The sequence below is a fragment of the Semicossyphus pulcher genome, unplaced genomic scaffold (genome assembly GCF_022749685.1).
Source record: "Semicossyphus pulcher isolate SPU_LCO1_2020_fin unplaced genomic scaffold, fSemPul1.0.p SCAF_7, whole genome shotgun sequence".
Taxonomy (NCBI): domain Eukaryota; kingdom Metazoa; phylum Chordata; class Actinopteri; order Labriformes; family Labridae; genus Semicossyphus; species Semicossyphus pulcher.
The window spans coordinates 15,217,580-15,234,905 of record NW_027211748.1 but is presented as its reverse complement, the minus strand read 5'-3'; the positions used below and the strand labels follow the sequence as shown (position 1 = coordinate 15,234,905).

The following is a 17,326-nucleotide window of genomic DNA, read 5'->3' as shown; positions in this document are numbered from 1 at the left end:
TTGGACACAACAGCACAGGTGTGTGATGAGGAGAAAAAAAGGGGGGATTCAGTTAGCAGCCTAGAGTCTAAAAAAAACTGATTAACAGTTTGCACCAGTGGCCTCATCAAACTTCACCTCCTCAGAATAAAACTCATGAAACAGAGAGCCAGCCTCTCCGACACTGTGAAACGAGCTGGGAGCTACATGATGTTTAAAACATCAGTTTTGTGCACAAGCATCAGAAAACACACGCGCTCTGGTTTTATTATGTTTGGCAGATCAAACCTTGGCTCTAGCAGACTTTGCTGGATCTGCATTCACTTATAAATGATGTAAAATTAGGAAATGCCTACTTTGTTATTATTTGTAATATAAACTGGCACGACAAACATCATACACTGCTACTGGCGTTGGAAGAGCCTCAGAATGCATGTGTGTAATGATACCAGAATGAGTGAGAACCAGTGTGATTCTTGGCTTATGCATGTACACTGTATCGTACTGTTTAAGGTGTGTGTGTGTGTGTGTGTGTGTGTGTCGCTGAAAGAGAAAGGGAGGGGGGTTTAAGGGGAGGGGAGAGGGGCCAGGGCAGCACTGTGGGAGCTCTTTAAAAAGGGGGTCTGATAAGGGGATCATAGAGGTCATACTTACACCAACTTAGAGCCAGATTGTTGGGCTGGAGAAGATCCTGCGATCCCCCTGCCATAGTGTTAGAGCTCCCTGCTGGGAATAACCAGTCACATTGTTATAGCAGGAGCGGGCCTCACCAGCTCAACTGTTGGCCTGAGGACCAGAGCTACAAACTACAGCCTCGGAGGGAGGTTCAGAGAGAGAAATTTGAAAAGGAAAGCTAGCAAGTTGGAAACAGTGATCAGGGAAAGAAAGGGAGGTTCTTTTATGTAGTATTGAAAGCTAAAATGCATAGCGGCGACTTGTTTTGAGCCATCAGCCAACGCTAAAGCATGAGTCTGTGCTCGCTCTGTTAGAACAATTTAAAAACAAACTGGAGAACTTTGAGTCAAAGTACAAAGTACAGATGAATCTGTGCACTAGATTTTGCTGTTATAACAGACATCAGCGTTACTGGGATGAAGGGAGAGGAGATAAACAATCAATGCTGCCCCTTGCATGAGTGTTTGCGTGTTCGGGTCTGCATTCACTTCTGCACGCTCGGCAACGACACGATAAGATTTGCATGCCGACAAGCTGACACGTGTGGAAAATGTAAAATTATTAATACAGGGATAAACATGAAGTTAGTGAACTTACAACAGTTTCCCTTTTAACTCAAAATAAAATGTGGAAGAGACAAGAGAAGTAACGACTTGTGAGAAACACCACTGAAACATGGGCGATAAAACACGGAGTTCCACTCGGAGACAAGAAGATGGAGTGTGAATGCAACAAAAAAATAGATATTTTCCCTTTTTGTTGAAAAAAAAAAATTCATATTTTGGGTTAAACTTAAGACATTTAGGGTTTCTGCCCGAATGAAAACAGTGTATCGTTCCAAAACAGTTCTGTGTCCTCTCTAAGGTAAGGTATAACAAGGTCGCGATCAGACAGAGTGCGTTTTGCAGGCTGTAAAACGTGAGGCGCACCACACTGCCTTTTCTGTTGAAGCCTACAGCTCGCTGCAACCACCGAATCCTTTGCTGTCATTAACCTGACCCTCATTTGTAAACTGACAGATCTGTTCCGATTTATTTTGGCTACCTACGATACTTAACTTTGCGTTCAATAGATTAGTTATAGTATCTGCATTAAAATAACGACAGGCAGAGGGCACCGGCTCTGGTTTGATGGAGGGTGAGATGTTGGTCCCAAATACATTAAACACAGTGAAACAGAGATCTCTTAGACAGAGGAGAGATCACAGCGAGTGCCGTGGTAAACTCGATGTCGTCACCCCAACAGAAGGCCTGCCCCTCCATTCATCCGGTTGGACAATGAGCAAAAACGCCAATGACGTCGGGCGCTTTTCTGCTTTCAGTTGAAGAGTTTTCAACTCGAGGCGCTCAGAGCGTTGCAACGCAAATGCTGCGCGCAAAAAGCTTCCCTCTCACGGAAAACAGCCGCCCCCGGCTTCTAAAACGCGCTCTGTCTGATGGGGACCTAATGCAGTTCTTTTCCGACACAGTGGGACAATTAGCATACTCTGACTAATGAATGAATTGATGTTATGCGAATGTGATTAGTGAAACATTTAGAGGCCACAGCAACATGATCAGAGTAATCAGGTTTTCTGTTTACTCTGACATTATTATATTATTCAGTGCAGGTCGGCGAAACTCATCTAGAAATGGCTTCTGAGGTCCTGCTCATAAAAAGATTATCATTTGAAACATTGTTGATTTTAGACGAGGCAGCCAAGCATTTAAAAAGCCACTGTCTATTCAGCCAATATCTTAAAAGAAGCTAGTACAAAGGACTCGATCAATATGGATGCAATGATTAAAACATGCCAGATCAAGTAGAGGGAAAGAGGTTGGAAAGTAAGAGTGAATTAATCAAACATCTGAATGATTTTCTAACATGTCTACTAGGATGAAAGAACAATGTATCAGTGATGCAAACAAAAGGAGGAAAATGCAGAAGCAAGGCGCCAATAAAGCCAAATATAAGAAGGGCTAAAGTGGAAACTAAACAAGGAAGAAAAGAGAAGGAAAAATAAAAGGGGAATTAAAAGGGAATGTGTGGAAGATTCACTCACTAAGGTCATCATCATCATCATCATCATCATCATCATCTGCGGCATCATCCTCCATACCTTTCCCTCCACAGCACAGAACGAAGGGGGTGCGGCGTTCCACCACAGCCCGGCACTGTACGCACTTCTTCATGAGGCTGGCACAGTCTGGTGACAACAAAGCGCACGACGATCAGACATGGACGCAATTACGCACTTTTTTTTATTCGCAAAATTAGAGCTGCAAATTTTAATGATACGATGTTGAAAAAGGTGCAACTTACTCTCACAAGCGCACATGTGGCCACAGGGCTGGAACAACACGGCTGCCTTTTTGTCAGAGCAGACTACGCACTCCTCGATCTGTGGACGCACAAAGCACAAGAGGGAATAAGAGTGTCTACCCGCTCTTCTTCATGTGCCTTTTCCTGGCTCATCTTTTTGTTACCTTGGTTCTCGACTGGACCTGATCCTTGCAGATGAGACACTTCTTGACGCGAGGCGAGCAGAGGGAGCAGGTGGCGATGTGTCCGCAGGGCCCGAAAAGAGTGTCTCTCTTCATGTCTGAGCACACCATACACTCCTCCAGCGACTCGATGTTGCTGTTCAGAGACGGGCTGCGGGTGCCCACCTGGCCGCTGCAATGTTGAGAATAAAACCACAGTGTGTGTGAGAGGAGAGGAGATTACAAACAGGGGGAGGCTGACGGAGGACAAAGAAAATAGGCGACGACAGAGAGAGACTAAAAAAAGGATCAGGAGGCGGAAAAGGCAAGAAGAGGAAACAAAGCCCGGTATGAAACATTTTTAGAAAAGAAAGGAAATCAATAACACTGTCTGATGATTTTCCTGAGATGGTGCTCTCTTCCTTTTTCTCTTTCTTGCAGGTGTTCTTACAGGCGCTGTGTGTGCATGAAAATACATCAAAGCACAAAACACCATACTGTAAGATCATCCTTTTATCCCTCTGTGTAAGACAGCTTTTCTGCTTCTTTAAAGACTCACAGAAGCATCGTGGTGTCAGTTTGATTGAAGGTTAAATGCTGTTTGGACGGACTAAATAAAATAAATACATAAATCAAGGTCTGCCTGACTATTTTGATACGAGCTGACAGCCAGATGAATGCTGAAGTTATCCAGACAAAACATAAGAAAATGACAGCTTGCTTTTAAGAGTGGATTCATGCCGGGCTCTGCAGAGTCACTGCCTGCTCTCACAATTAGCGCAGGTGATAAACTCTCCTTTAAAACAAAGATTTACTTTTTATATCCTCAGTTCTTAAAGATTAAAATTATCGCCAAATTAGGTAACACAATGGTGATTGAGTCTATGGCCCACTGATGAAAGCCTTTGCATTAGCAGTATTACAGACTGGGTGCTACTTTCACACAAGAGGCAAATCACAAGCAGCGCCCAGTTAGTGACGCGTTTTCCATCAGCCAGCAGTGGTTGGTCTGCCAGAGAGGGTAGGCGGAGCTAAGCGGCTGCTTTTCCGGTCTCCGCAGTGTCGCGAGTAAACAGTAATCTACTATGGCTGAACAAACAAAGAAAAGATCAATGACTACAGATACAACTTCAAAAATAAGTGAAAATCCAAAGAAAAAGAAACAAACTCGACGCTCAGATGAAGGAAAACAGTCTAAAAAGGAAAGCGACCGTCAGCGAGGAAAATCAAGAGTTACAACCGGAGCCAACCGTGGACGTCACACATGCGACACTGTCTGGATATCTGGGAAGTGTGCTCCTGCATTACCGTTTAGGTGCCGCCAAAGAGAACAAAACTGAAATCTTCGAGATTATAACTTTAATGTATTGACTGTTTTTGAGCAGAAATGAAAGTTAACATTTACGCACGAGGCACAGCAGCGTAACTCTTATATGGATCTTATGTTTATTGAAGTTACCATCAAAGAAAGGTCAGTCGTAAATGTTTATTTACTTATTGTTGCTGCTGGAAAACATGGCTATACTCTCCAGTGTGTGCATAGTGGACACCTGAACAGTGTATGGTGTCTGTGGGTATGATTGTCAATGCCACAGGTAGTTATGTTTGAGGATTGTAACAAATGTCCCTCTTAGTTGCGTGTGTGCGAGTGTGTGTGTTTCTGCGAGTATTAGAGAACATCAGAATGAGCGCACATGATGGAGAGCTTGTTATCGGTCCCGGGCAGTTAAAAAAAAAAGGTATTTAATTCTTGTCGGTTAATGAACGTTAACGGGGGTCGTTGCAATAGAGAAACTTTGTTAGAAATGGTAGATGACATGTAAGTTATACAACTGCGATAAGTTAGTCTTTTTGTGATGTTTGTTAAGAAGCATGTTGCTTCACCTGTACTCCCTCTACCTGTTCTCTCTCTTTACTTGTCCATGCTGGTGTTAGAGCTGCTGGCAGAGGTCTGAACCAAGCGTGGTAAAAGTAGGAGTTTGTTTTGTGAGAGGAATGACTTTCTGAATGTTAATCTGTACATGAATAACACTACTTGTGGCTGGTTTCATTTCCTGTATTTTTTATATCGTATATATAAAAAAAGATATCACAAAGGCACTGTGTTCCCATATCATGCAGCCCTAGTGGACGTAACATGTTAGTAATTAAAAAGATTTTTTTAAACCATTGGACAATCGAGATGTTACATTACATTTCTTTAACAGACGCTTTTGTCCAAAGTGACTGACACAGACAGACTACACTCGCTGTTTCCCTGTTTCCTGTCTTCAGGCTAAGCTATCCGTCTCCTGGCTCCAGCTTCATATTTAACAGACAGACATCAGAGTGGTATTGATCTTTCCATCTAACCTCTGGCAACAAAGCGAAAAGGTGTATTTCCCAAAATGTCAAACTATTCCTTTAAGGGCTTGCTTACCTGCTCTTCTCTTTGTGGCATTTGGCCAGAGCCTTGCAGAGGCTGGGGTCGGGACACAGGTCCAGAGGGGACTGGCCCTTCTTGTTACGAATGGTCAAGTCGGCTCCGTTGGCTGCCAGGAAGCAGGCGATGGATGCTGCGCTCTTCTTCTCTGCCCCCTGGGTGCCCAAGCCCATGATTAACTGCAGGAAGGCAGACAGACACACAAAAACAGAGGAATGATGGGCACGTCCGGCTTTTGAGTTTTGACACACAGGATTGTTTTCAGGTTGAATCCAGTGGAAAGAGTGTCCTGTCTCTACCGTACACACTGACACTCCATTATCGCTCAGAGTAAAGAGTCCTGATTTTAATATTATTCAGATGGCTGCAGAGTTTAATTCAGCTGAAGCATGTCAAAGTACTGTAAGATCACCACTAATTAGACAATCAAAGACATGCCTTCAGATGGCTGTCAGGCAGTGTAACCCCCGTCACCCCCACCCAAAATCTCATTAACTGTCCCGTCTCTCTCTCTTCCTCCTCCAGCTCATCACCTCCCTCAGCCTACCCCAACTCAGAGCCTCTCTCTCTCTTTTTCTGTCTTGCAATTTGGGCCTTCCATGTCTGATTGTCTTCAACCAGTAGCTTTTACATCTCGGCTGATGGAGCCATCGGGCCGGCTAATTCAATTCTCATCTTGAAGGGGATGGGGGGGGCGGGGGGGCTACGGGCCAACTGCACATATCTCAATTAGGCTCGCTGTCTGTCTGTTCTGCTCCTCTGCTAGGGGGGTACCAGGAAGGGCAGGAAGAGAGGAAGCAGAGGAGGAGAGGGGAACGAAGTAGGAGGGAGACAGAAGGTGACAGGTAAGGTAAGTCTCTAACAGCAGCGAGGCGCTGTAGCCTTAAACTCCTCCCTGTAGGGATTAGTGATGTGGTGTTAACATGAAGAGGGTTCAGGTCTGACATGCCCCTGCCGGCCTCTACAAAAGGACAAACTCATTCAGGCTGGTGGAGAGGCGGCAGTGAGCTGGTTGACTGCTCTGTGCTGGTGGTGGGTGGCTGTCTGCACACTGGGCTGTCCAGTGATACAGATGACGGGGGACTAAGGAGCTCTGAGCTTCCTGTCTAAATGTTATCTGTCAGAATGTTTCACACTGGTTCATATATCGATTCTTATACAGAAGTGTTGAAGACTTCTGCAATCACCCGAAATCATACACACACGACCTTTTGAGTTCACAGAATTGTCTATTTTTCCTACTTAGAGTGCTTGGTGTCTTTGGTAACTCGGGTATCTTTTCACAACCCAAATACATGCAGCTCATGTGATTTGGTGTCTGCAATGTGTGTGTTTTTTTATAGGTCCAATAAGTGTTATGATAGAGCCTGACCAATGTATCAGCTGCCAGTATTGTGGGGCCATTATTGGCTTACGTTAAAGTGGCAGTAAGCAACATGAACATCCCAATGTGAAAAACCTTTCGCCTCTCTGTATTACTCTGCTACTCCAAACATGCACGCGCATTTTGCAGCTGGTGTGTGCCGCGCAGCCGCTGTGCGTGAGTCTCTCTGCAGCACCGAGGCCGGGAGAGAGAGAGAGAGAGAGAGAGAGAGAGAGAGAGGGGAGAGATGCTGTTTATTCCAATCAGTACTTTAGTGCTGGCAAAATGTTCAAATACTACTAAAGTTATCATTATAGTCATGATTCTTGGTGTGGATCACCTTTTTACATACAGTAGGTGTTGGAGCTTAGTGCTACTGTTAGCTGTTACCGTAAGAGCCCCTCACACTCCCACTCGTCTGATCCCTCTTTTTATTCAGGGCTCTCTTTGTAGCTTTTTTCTCCTCGAAGCTCTTCCTTCTCTTTGCTTCTTTAGCAGTATATGCCGTTGTCGGCAAATTTACTGCAAGTTGCCAAAGCTCCTGACTGACACAACCTCTGCGTGCGCAAAAGTCACGCAGAAGCCGGATGACGCTAGTTTGTACAGAGTCGCTGTGATTGGCTAGTTACGTGGAAAGCTCATTCAGGCCTGACGAATTTTGAAACAAACTAAATACAAAGGGGCGGGCGCTCGCAGTCACAGATCAGCAATCAACATCATTTCAATTTAATGTTGTTGCAACGATCAAAATGTGTTGTTTTTACTAAATTCTTAAGAAATAATGTTTCCTACTGTACTGTAGCTTTAAATATAACTGGATCAGCACAATCCCCATAGAAGTAGTTTATTTTCAGTCCCGCTCAAAAATTATTATTTGCACCATATCAGGAATTGTCTCATTTTTCGCCTCTAAAGTTGTATCAGTATCTGTCTCACATATCCCATATAGGATGGGCTCCATAGGTTTCTATGACTATATGGTTACCACAAAGTTATTATAAGATTTCTATATCCACGTTAGCTTATATAAATGACTGTGTGTCCCCTCAACAATAAATACACACAGCCGTAGATAAGTTCTCGGTTTGTTGCTTTCTTGTTAAAAATTGCATCTCTTGGCTTCTCCCGCTGTTTCATGTTTTTAAATAAGAACACCTTAAAGCTGTGATGCCTACAAATACCTCAAGGAACCTTGACCCGGGTAAATGACTGTAATCTAAGAGGAACAGCGAGGTTAATAATAGATGTATATGTACTGTGTTCTTGGAGGGTTCCCAGGGCTCCACTTTGCTGACGTCCTGCATATCTTGGAGTTGTCGCAATTGGGACAGCGTGTGGTGACGCAGTGCCTCGTGAAGCGGTGTGTCCCCGTCCTTGTCCTGCACATCGAGCTTGGCCTCTGCACGCACCAGCAGCTGTTGAGAAAAACACACACACGGGCAGTGAAAAAGAAACTCTGAAAAACAACCATAAAACAACTTTAATTTTATGCAACAATGCAAATGGCAGAGTGCTGATTTATAAGGCTGCTGCTAACAATGAAGTGCCTCAGTGCTGTATTCCCCAATTATGGAGTGCATTTTTTCTTAAGTCCACAAGATGGCAACGTGGCAATCTCGATCCAACACTACGCCAAATGACTCCAACCAAGACACTGCCTTGGAGAGGTTTTTCCCTACACAGCATTAATCTGAAGAAGGACCTCAAACAACTGCAGGACATCCACCGGAGTAAATTAAATGTGGAGCTGCACTGATGCAACAGTACAGTACAGAATGAGGGGCTGATGGGGAGCTAACTGCAGCCAGGAGCTTCAGTTTGCAGGGGAAGCAAGAGGTAAGGATGAGAAATGATAGAGGTCATGACAAAAAAGAGTGTAAGAAAGAAGAGGGCACCACTAACCCGGACTATCTGCGTGTGTTGACGCTCCACTGCCAGATGTAAGGCCGTCTGCTGGTTGACGTTCTGGATGTCTAGGCTGGCGTTACCCTGAGAGGCGAGAAAAGCAGAGGAGTTAACACACAAACATATGTGCGTATATACAGCAGAAAGAATCACATACATTTCTGCTTGTACAAATGACACGAGACGAACAGAGGACAAAATAAGAATTTAATTAAAGGTAAAATAATTGTTCGGCACATGATAACACCCCCTCAAGATTGATGTGCCATGACTGAACCCTTCCTCCTTCAACCCCGCAGACTAACAAAGTATCACCTGGGGGGTTAAAAAAAAAGAAGCATCCTACAATAACCCTGCATGTGATTGTCATTTCCAATTGCGAACACATCAGCTGAGGAGATGTGGAGGGAAGATAAGCATTGTGATCAGGCAGTGTGTGAAATCCCCAAGTAATAAGACTGACTGGCTGGCTGGCAGAGAATCTGCAGTGCACCTTGTAGTGTGCTGCAATTTCTGAATAGAAAGCTGAGCCATCACTGCGAACCAGCCCATTGCAGGGAACTGGAAAAGGGCCGTCCCCCCGGTGAAAGGTAACCTGCACAATGAGCGCTCATGCGTTTGAATGTTGCAGCAACATTGCTGCCTTGCACCATATCCTAATTAACCCACTTCCCTCCTGGTCAGGTGACATTTGCCGTAAACTCCTGCACGTTTCAGTCTTCTGAGAGTTAAACCTGCAATCTCAAAAGGGAAAAGAGCACGCAGCTATGATTGCAAGAGGAGGAGGAGATGAGGGCCCAAAAGCACTAAAGGATACCCCTGGAGACCCTGTGAACCGTATGGATTCAATAAAAAAATGGCAGTTACAGCAGCTTCAACCGGTCTACAGCTTGCTGGCTGCAGGGAGTGCAGTGGAAGCTGCTCTTAATGGTCTCTAGTCAGCCAGGAGCAGAGGCAGAGCTGATGCAGCTATGCTTCAGGCTGCTGTGGGGCTCTTACAGAGTATAAATAACTGCATTTGTTGTCACTTTAGGTAATTAAGCATGCATTCAAATTCGTGTGTGTGTGTGAGCTCTGCTGTGTTGTTACCTGGTGCACCAGCAGCTCAGCCACCTCCACGTGGTTGTTGAGGGCAGCCAGGTGCAGTGCGGTGTAGCCGTCGTCCTTCTTCTCGTCTACGATCCAAGGCCTCGGCAGTTTGGACAGCAGCACACGCATGGCACTGCGCAGACAGCGAGAAAGGAGGAAGAGTGAGTGTTTGAGTGGACCGAGCTGGGAAGTTTTACAGAATAAAGGCCAGAGAAGGTTCAGACAGTACAGTCAATTTGATAGTTTATGATATAAACTGCCAAAATCAATCCATCTCTGACTGAATATCTCAGGCACTGTATAAAAGCTTATGGCCAGACACAAGCTGTTGTACGCAAACACATCACAGTGTCTGTACTGCTGATACACAGCAGATTCCAATACACTTTCTCTCTCTTTTTTACAGCAGAGCATATCCCATTTTCACACACAGGGACAAGAATACTAAATCAACTAAGGGAGGAGTTGCTTTCCCAAGCAGAGTGTTATTTACATCAAGCTTTGAGTGGTACAAGTGCACTGTGTTATTTTAGAGCACGCGTCCCCCTACCATCTCTTCAGTTCAAAAGGGAAGCCACACGTCCCTTGGTGATGCGCAAAAAAGCGCCTATCATTGGGAGGCAAAATGGTAATTACACGAGATTTAGCTGCTTTCACTCAGGTCTACTCCTGGGTAAGAATGAGACAGGGTGGGAAAATGGTGGGGGGAAAAAAAAAATCCATTGTTTGAACAGCGCTGTTTAACAGAGGTGGCCTGGTGTGGAGAAAGAGCGAGTCAGTTCTGTGCCACTGAAGGTCATTTAGAGGATGTGTGCCACAGAGAGACGTGGCTGCAAGTGTACAAGAGGAGGGCTAAGAAGGAGTCACAGTGTCACAGTGGGGATGAGGAGGGAGGCTGGCTGTCACTCCCTGCAGAGACACTGAAAGAAAGAGACGTCTGTTTGACGAGTAAAAGGAAGCGCCATAGGTTCCTGTTACTTACTAAATCCAAAGATCACTTGATTAGGTAGACTAAAGGTGTAATACAGATGTAATTATAAGAAGTAGATGTGATTTAACACCCTTCTTTTTACCAAGGCGACTATGTTTCACAGCACGACTGCTTAAGTTTAACGTTTGAACTCTTCCATTATCTCTTTGCCCCCAACCCCTTCCTCTCCTCTTCCTCTTCTTGCTTTAGTCCCTGGGCACACATCCAGGCATATGGTACATGAGACCGCTGAAATGAGCCTCTTCCTATACTAAGTGTTATGGCCAGTCGAGGAGATGTGATGGGAAACAAAGGCTGCAAACACATCTCTTCAATTTGCGCAAAATACTTGGAAACATGAAGCAAGACACTTAAAAGCTATACATCCCAGAAGGGTTCTTGTATCTTGTCCGTTAGCTGGGTACACAATGTACCTTCAATAAGCATTAAAGCGGCAACGCTGGAGGGAAACTTGTGACCTTGATTAACCCTGAATAATCATGCAGGGCATATCTTTGAACTGCGACAAAAGGAGGCAGCTGATTTTACTCTTACTTTGATATGGCTGAACGGCCCCATGGCGAGCACTGGAATATTTACGTACACAACAGTGAGGTAAATAGGCTCTAAAGCAGAACAGGGAGGAAATTGGCTCCAGTGCAGGGCAGGAAGGCCACCGCCCGCACAATCAATGAAAACTGTTAAAACTATTAAGAGAAAGAAAAGAAAGAAATGCAAACCAACGTGCTGGCAGGGTTTCAGACTACAGGTAATCAGGATGGCTGGTTCCCTGCGGGTTTTTGCTAAACCTACAGCTTGTCTCCATCCTTCTGGAGTAATGAAAGAGAGCATCATCAGCACACCCTCTTGAGGAAGCAGAGATGCAGGAGAAGGGGGGGGTGGGGGTGGGGGGTGGGTGCAGGCAGTCAGCACCTCTGCACGGACAGAGATCCGGCGCTGGTGTACTGCTGCAGTGATGAACAGCGCAGCACACTGATCCCAGGCTCCCTCGCTCTCTCTCTCTACCTCTCATCGCACAGAGGCTTACGCACACACACACACACACACACACACGCGCGCACCTGCATTGCTTGCAGCTATCTTCAACCACTTAATGCAGAGGAGCACTGCTTAAATGTGATAGCAACCGCACCCATTCTGCCTAATCTCTCATTCATAATGTGTCGCCTTTGTTACAAGGAATTATTTGCTTGCGTACTGTAGATTTACCATCTCAGGGGGGACTTTTGAGTAATTTCATCCCCAGCGTTCCCACTGGGAAGGAGTTGAGACTTAAACAAGCAAATTATTCAAGAAAAGACCTTGCCACATCAGATTCTCGCCCGAAGCTATAACATAAAACTTATTCCCGGTGGTTAAACGTAGCACTCTTTGAGCTTCCTTTCAAGCAAGACTGATAGACAACACAGGAATGCAGTTTTTTTTTTTTCCTTAACTACAACAATTCACACCAGAATCAAGGGCAATTGTTCCACATAAAGCCTTTGTTCCTTTTCTCCCTCCTATTGGTGCAATATAGAGGATTTGTGCTGTCAGGATTGGCTGGAAACATCTCCTATATGTAGAACAACCGGCCAATAAATGCACGCCTGCCACACTATAGGGGCAGACTGGCGCCTTCTACAGTCAGAAGCATGCACATGAGCGCTGGGCAGGTGTGTGCTTGTGCAGGGAGCCCCTCCAATAGAAGTCTTGATTGACAGGCTCCCTGCCACGCTGGGCGAAATGGGCAGACATTAATATTAATGCCCCATACTGGCACTGCTGCATTGCAGTTAAGCTATTTGCTGTAAAGGCAGAAAAAAAGAGAGTAAATTAAGAACGAAGGAATAAATCCTACTTCTTTTTTTTTTATCTCTTTGCTAAGTGATGTTAGCAGTGACTGAGGGGGGTGTGAGAGAAACTGTGCGCCGGCAGGTTTCAAGAGGAAGACTGAACACTGACTTGACCTGGGAGTTAACATTTAAACAACTCAGGATTTGAGAAGGAGACTGATATTTAGAGTGAAGTGAGGATCTCCTTATTACGGCTGAACCGGTGCTGTGGTCTGTTTAAATGCAGGAGGACGTGCAAGCTGAGGAGAGGGAAAGGTAGAGGAGAGAGGTAGAAGGGGAGACGTGATGGAACTGGGTCACCCTGTGAGAGATCTCCAGAGTCCCTCAGGAGAGCTGCACAGGGGCCTGTTGTCTTGGGCTGCAATTTGTCATTGACCAGGACGCTCTCTGACACCCTCGGCTCTGTGTGTATCGGCGTTTGTCATTGTATGTAAGACAGTGGAAGTGTGAGCGCTAAGTGTATGTGTGTGGGTGCAATTGTGTGTGTGTGTGTGTTTGAGTGTAGGGGTCGACAGGGCCCTTCTGCCGCCCTCGCCTAGCTGACAGCCATCTGTGTGGTGGTCAGTGGATGTTATTACAACAGGAAGTGAGAGTCGGGGGACAATAACTTGGGTAGGACAGGGCAAAAACGGGAACAGTCAACATCCAGCCTGAGATTAATGGCTGCGCACAAACATATGGTTACTCTGATGTAGGAGACGTGTTTGGCATACCCTTGTCCATTAACTAAGGCTTCAAGCTCCAAATTCTGCATCGGAAATAAGTCGCCAAAAGGTGCCACCTGCCTCAGGAAAATAAAATGCTTTACTAAACGGATATAAAGGAAAAATCTTTGTGCTTTTATGGTCAAACATACAAATCATATCTGAACCGGAGCTTTCAAGTGCTACTTGTTTTTATCTATATTTCTAACCGTCAAAGCCGATTCTTGACCTTGGGATACAGATTAAATATAAGGACCACTTACTCACTTTTCCAGAGCTGTGAACAGTATCACACAGCCTTTATCAGCAGATGGAGAGAAGATTTTAATCATTCCCTTTTTTTTTAAGGAGGAGCAACACAATTGTAACTTACATGCAAACATTGACAAAAAGTCTGAAAAAGCTCAGTGGGTTAAATTTTAAGAGCCATCTCCATCTCCATGACGACTTTCAGCCCAAGCAATTTCCAGAGGTGTAAAGAGTACTGAAATATTCTACTCAAGTAGAAGTACTGTTACTTGACTGAAATTGTATGCAAGTAAAGTACTTGTGTATAAAATGACTCATTTAAAAAGTAGCTCACTTAAAAAGTACTCAAAGTAAAAGTAACTTAGTTACTTTCCCACCCCGCAGATTTTAATAATAAACAAATGTATCAAAGGTTACCTTAAAGATGCATCCTATGCAAATTAAGTAAAATGAAATGTGACTATGTTTACATGTTTCAGTGTCAAAGTGATGAGAGATGGACCTTTTGTCAAAGAGTAAGATCCTTTGTTTAACCAGAAACAGCAGCTCTCTTCACAGCCACCAGACTCCGTTGACAAAAACAGTAATTTTACTATACTGCAGAATATGGGAGTTGCTGATGGTCTGCGGCTGCCTCGATAGCTTAGTTTGTGTGTGTTATTGTGTGGTGTTTTAAACGGTTAGTTCAGTTCCAAACTAACGTGTCTTACGACGCGTAACGGGGCAGCGGTAGACCAGCGAGGTAAAATTTGTGTTTTCGTTTATGGAGTCTGGTAGCAATGGAGAGAGTCAGTCTGTGTCAAAGGTGGTGTTTCCTCCGAACTCTCTTCTGTACCATTCATGGTTCACTAACATTATGTGTTGGGTAGTTGCAGCTCTACTTGTTTGCTTCAACCGGCACTGTTGTTTTATCGCGATGCGTGACACTTTAATCTGAATAGCCTGTTTTTGATGAGATGCATTTGATTGGTGTCCAAGTCAGTTTTTCTTTCTAGCTCGCAATATCTGTAGACACATATCTTTTATGTATCCTCTTTAAAACATGACTTTGAAAAATTCTCAGGCCTGTAGCTGAAACAGTTTTGTCTAAAATGTTATTAGTTAAACTGCCTTCACGATCTAAGCTGATAACATTGTTCCATGATGTTTGTGTGCATCTTTCTTCCTCAGTACAGTTCTTCCCCCCCCCGAGGCAGAGTCCTTACTGGAACAGCCTTTCAAGATGAGACGACTTCAGACGATACATGAGGTGTCAGCTCAGAGGGGACAGGATCAATACTTTCAGGTCCTTTGAAATAGTGAACTCTGTTCCCAACAAATCATTCACAAATGCAACACCTTAACTCCAAATGGAACCCCCCTTTGCCGCTCTCCACTCGGGGCGGGGAGGCGCTCTTCATCATGTTTGAGAGATTTGAGCGCCCTCGGTCAGTGACAGCTGGGAGGGTAAGAGTCGTAAAACTGCTGAGGGAAAATTGGCTTAGATATTGCGTATTTTTGAAAATACGTATGTAAAAATCAAATAACTTCAACACAAAAAAGGGCAAATCTGTTAAAAAAATACAGATTCCTCTGCTGTCATTCAACACAACAGATATTGGACATGGCAAATAATTCAAGCACCCTATAATCCCCGCGCAAATATACAACGGCTTGAACTTCAGAGCATCCCTTCACCTCTAGGAGCAATTAGTTAGCAGTTCACTTTGCCAGTGCGGTCCTATCAGCTGCCGGCCGTCCTGCTGTGGACAGAGTAAATAAACACAGGTAGCGTCCAGGCCAGCAGTGCAGCAGAGAGCTGAGGACAAGAACCTCACTGGCTCCGCTCGATAAAAAAGGCTTTCATTACCATGCCGTGAAGAGAATAATTTCCCCTACAATGTGACCTTCCCCTGCCTGCCTGTACCTGAGGCCCCTGAGTGAGCAGGCTTTTATTAAGGACTATTTGCATAAACCGGGAAGGGGGAAGACGGGTAAAGGGGTGCATTTCTATGATGTTTTGGTTATCACTATAGCTATTGCCTGTGCCTTGAAGGTTGTTTAGGAGACGCCAGGTGCATTTCAAACATCTCAGGTACATTTGTCTGTCCATTTGGGAAGAAGGTGGGGGCCTATAAAGGCTTAGCTTTAATTAGCCTTAAATCACCTGGTATTATGGGGCGCCCTGATTCATAGCAATTTATGAAGAAGGAGGCAGCAAGACAGTCAGAGAAGCCCAATGGCGCGTTAATGTCCCATTGGTTCGGGATGACCCAATTATTTTCCCGTGCTACTCTTCCTTTGCACTTTATTCTCCTCAGCACCTTGAAAAAGCCTCATTCTCATTTCTGCACCAGCCATAATAGTCATAATATACATCCCCTTTCTAAAAAAGCAGAGAATGACATCAAAGATAAAGCAAGGACATGCAGATTATATTACAGTAAAGAGACAGCTATATCACACATACTACATGGAACGACTGCTCAATGGCGCCTCAAAAACAATCAGGTAATTACTGGACATCAGTTTCCGCACAGACTTGGGAACACATTCATTTTTAGCCTTTCGCTAATGCAAATAAGAGGACAGCTGAATAAATATTAATACAACTGAATTGAAATTAACCTGCTGTGTAAAAATGACTCACAAGTAGTTGACCTCTGACTGACACGAGGGAGTGATAGTACTTTGACAATGTGCAAATAACAGACTTGAAAGGTGATGAAGCCAAGTGACAGGATTTGGTAATTACATTCTGAATGGTTGACGTGACGTACGACAAAAAAAAGAAAATTGTAGATCACTTATCACCCAAAGACACAAACAGACCAGCGTACGCTGTCAGCTGAGCGTTCCACCCTCACCGGCCTCTGTTTCATTACAGTCATCTACCTCAAACAAGCTTCTCAAAGAGCAGAGAAAATCATTGCTGACCCCATCGCCCTGCTCACTCCCTTTTCTACAACAGCCTTGTGGAACACGTTACAGATCACTGCTCATTCAAGTGATTCATACAGAGCTTAAACTGACTGACAGAAATTAAATTAATAGTGTTTTATATGTACAATATGTAAAACTTTGACATATACAGTATATTATCAATATATGTCCAATAGGGGTGGGAATCGCAGGGTAACTCGAGATGCGATACGTGGCCCACGATAACAATAACATCATGATACAGCGATTCTGCGATAATGAATATATTGCAAGACAATCATATAACGACACATTATATATGATTAACTTCAGCCAATTACTTTCCGTTTACGTTACTCTCATTCATGTTAAAACTGCCACCACGAGCAGTCATGATTGCAGGGAAACCTGTTTACAGCCTATCGATATTTGACCCTCTGCTAAGCCCCTCCCTTGACCGGCCACTGTTCAATCCTACATTAGCAACCGTAACTAGGCGCGGGAGGCCTGTGAAGCTTCCAGAACGAGGAGAAATGCCGAAACGATGCGCATATGGAATTTTTTCCGAGGCTAAAAACTCAAAGAGGGGCGATTTCAGACATGGATTATATATCGTGGACAGTCAGCTGGTCTCCGCTTGTGATCCTGTCTGGCCTTCGCTACCACCACGGATGATATCGGCACAGCCTTTATTTTACCACCCCATGGTTTGTGCCATTGTTGAGGCAAACTTGTACAGGATTTTGTTGGG

General features: G+C 44.5%; 1 protein-coding gene across 3 annotated transcripts in view; it reads right to left on the bottom strand.

Moving 5' to 3' along the window:
* The window catches only part of mib1 (MIB E3 ubiquitin protein ligase 1), a 59,845-nt gene that overhangs the window by 3,674 nt on the left and 38,845 nt on the right, over window positions 1-17,326 (bottom strand). Inside the window, exons 13-20 of one of the 3 annotated variants that reach the window (XM_069684514.1) lie at window positions 9,896-10,028; window positions 8,804-8,890; window positions 8,158-8,316; window positions 5,536-5,717; window positions 3,120-3,309; window positions 2,956-3,034; window positions 2,696-2,839; window positions 634-705 (exon numbers count right to left, since the gene is read on the bottom strand). In XM_069684514.1, coding sequence (XP_069540615.1) covers window positions 634-705; window positions 2,696-2,839; window positions 2,956-3,034; window positions 3,120-3,309; window positions 5,536-5,717; window positions 8,158-8,316; window positions 8,804-8,890; window positions 9,896-10,028 — 1,046 coding nt within the window. The remainder of the gene's footprint in view (window positions 1-633; window positions 706-2,695; window positions 2,840-2,955; window positions 3,035-3,119; window positions 3,310-5,535; window positions 5,718-8,157; window positions 8,317-8,803; window positions 8,891-9,895; window positions 10,029-17,326) is intronic. The other 2 variants (XM_069684515.1, XM_069684516.1) reach the window with 2 other exon arrangements.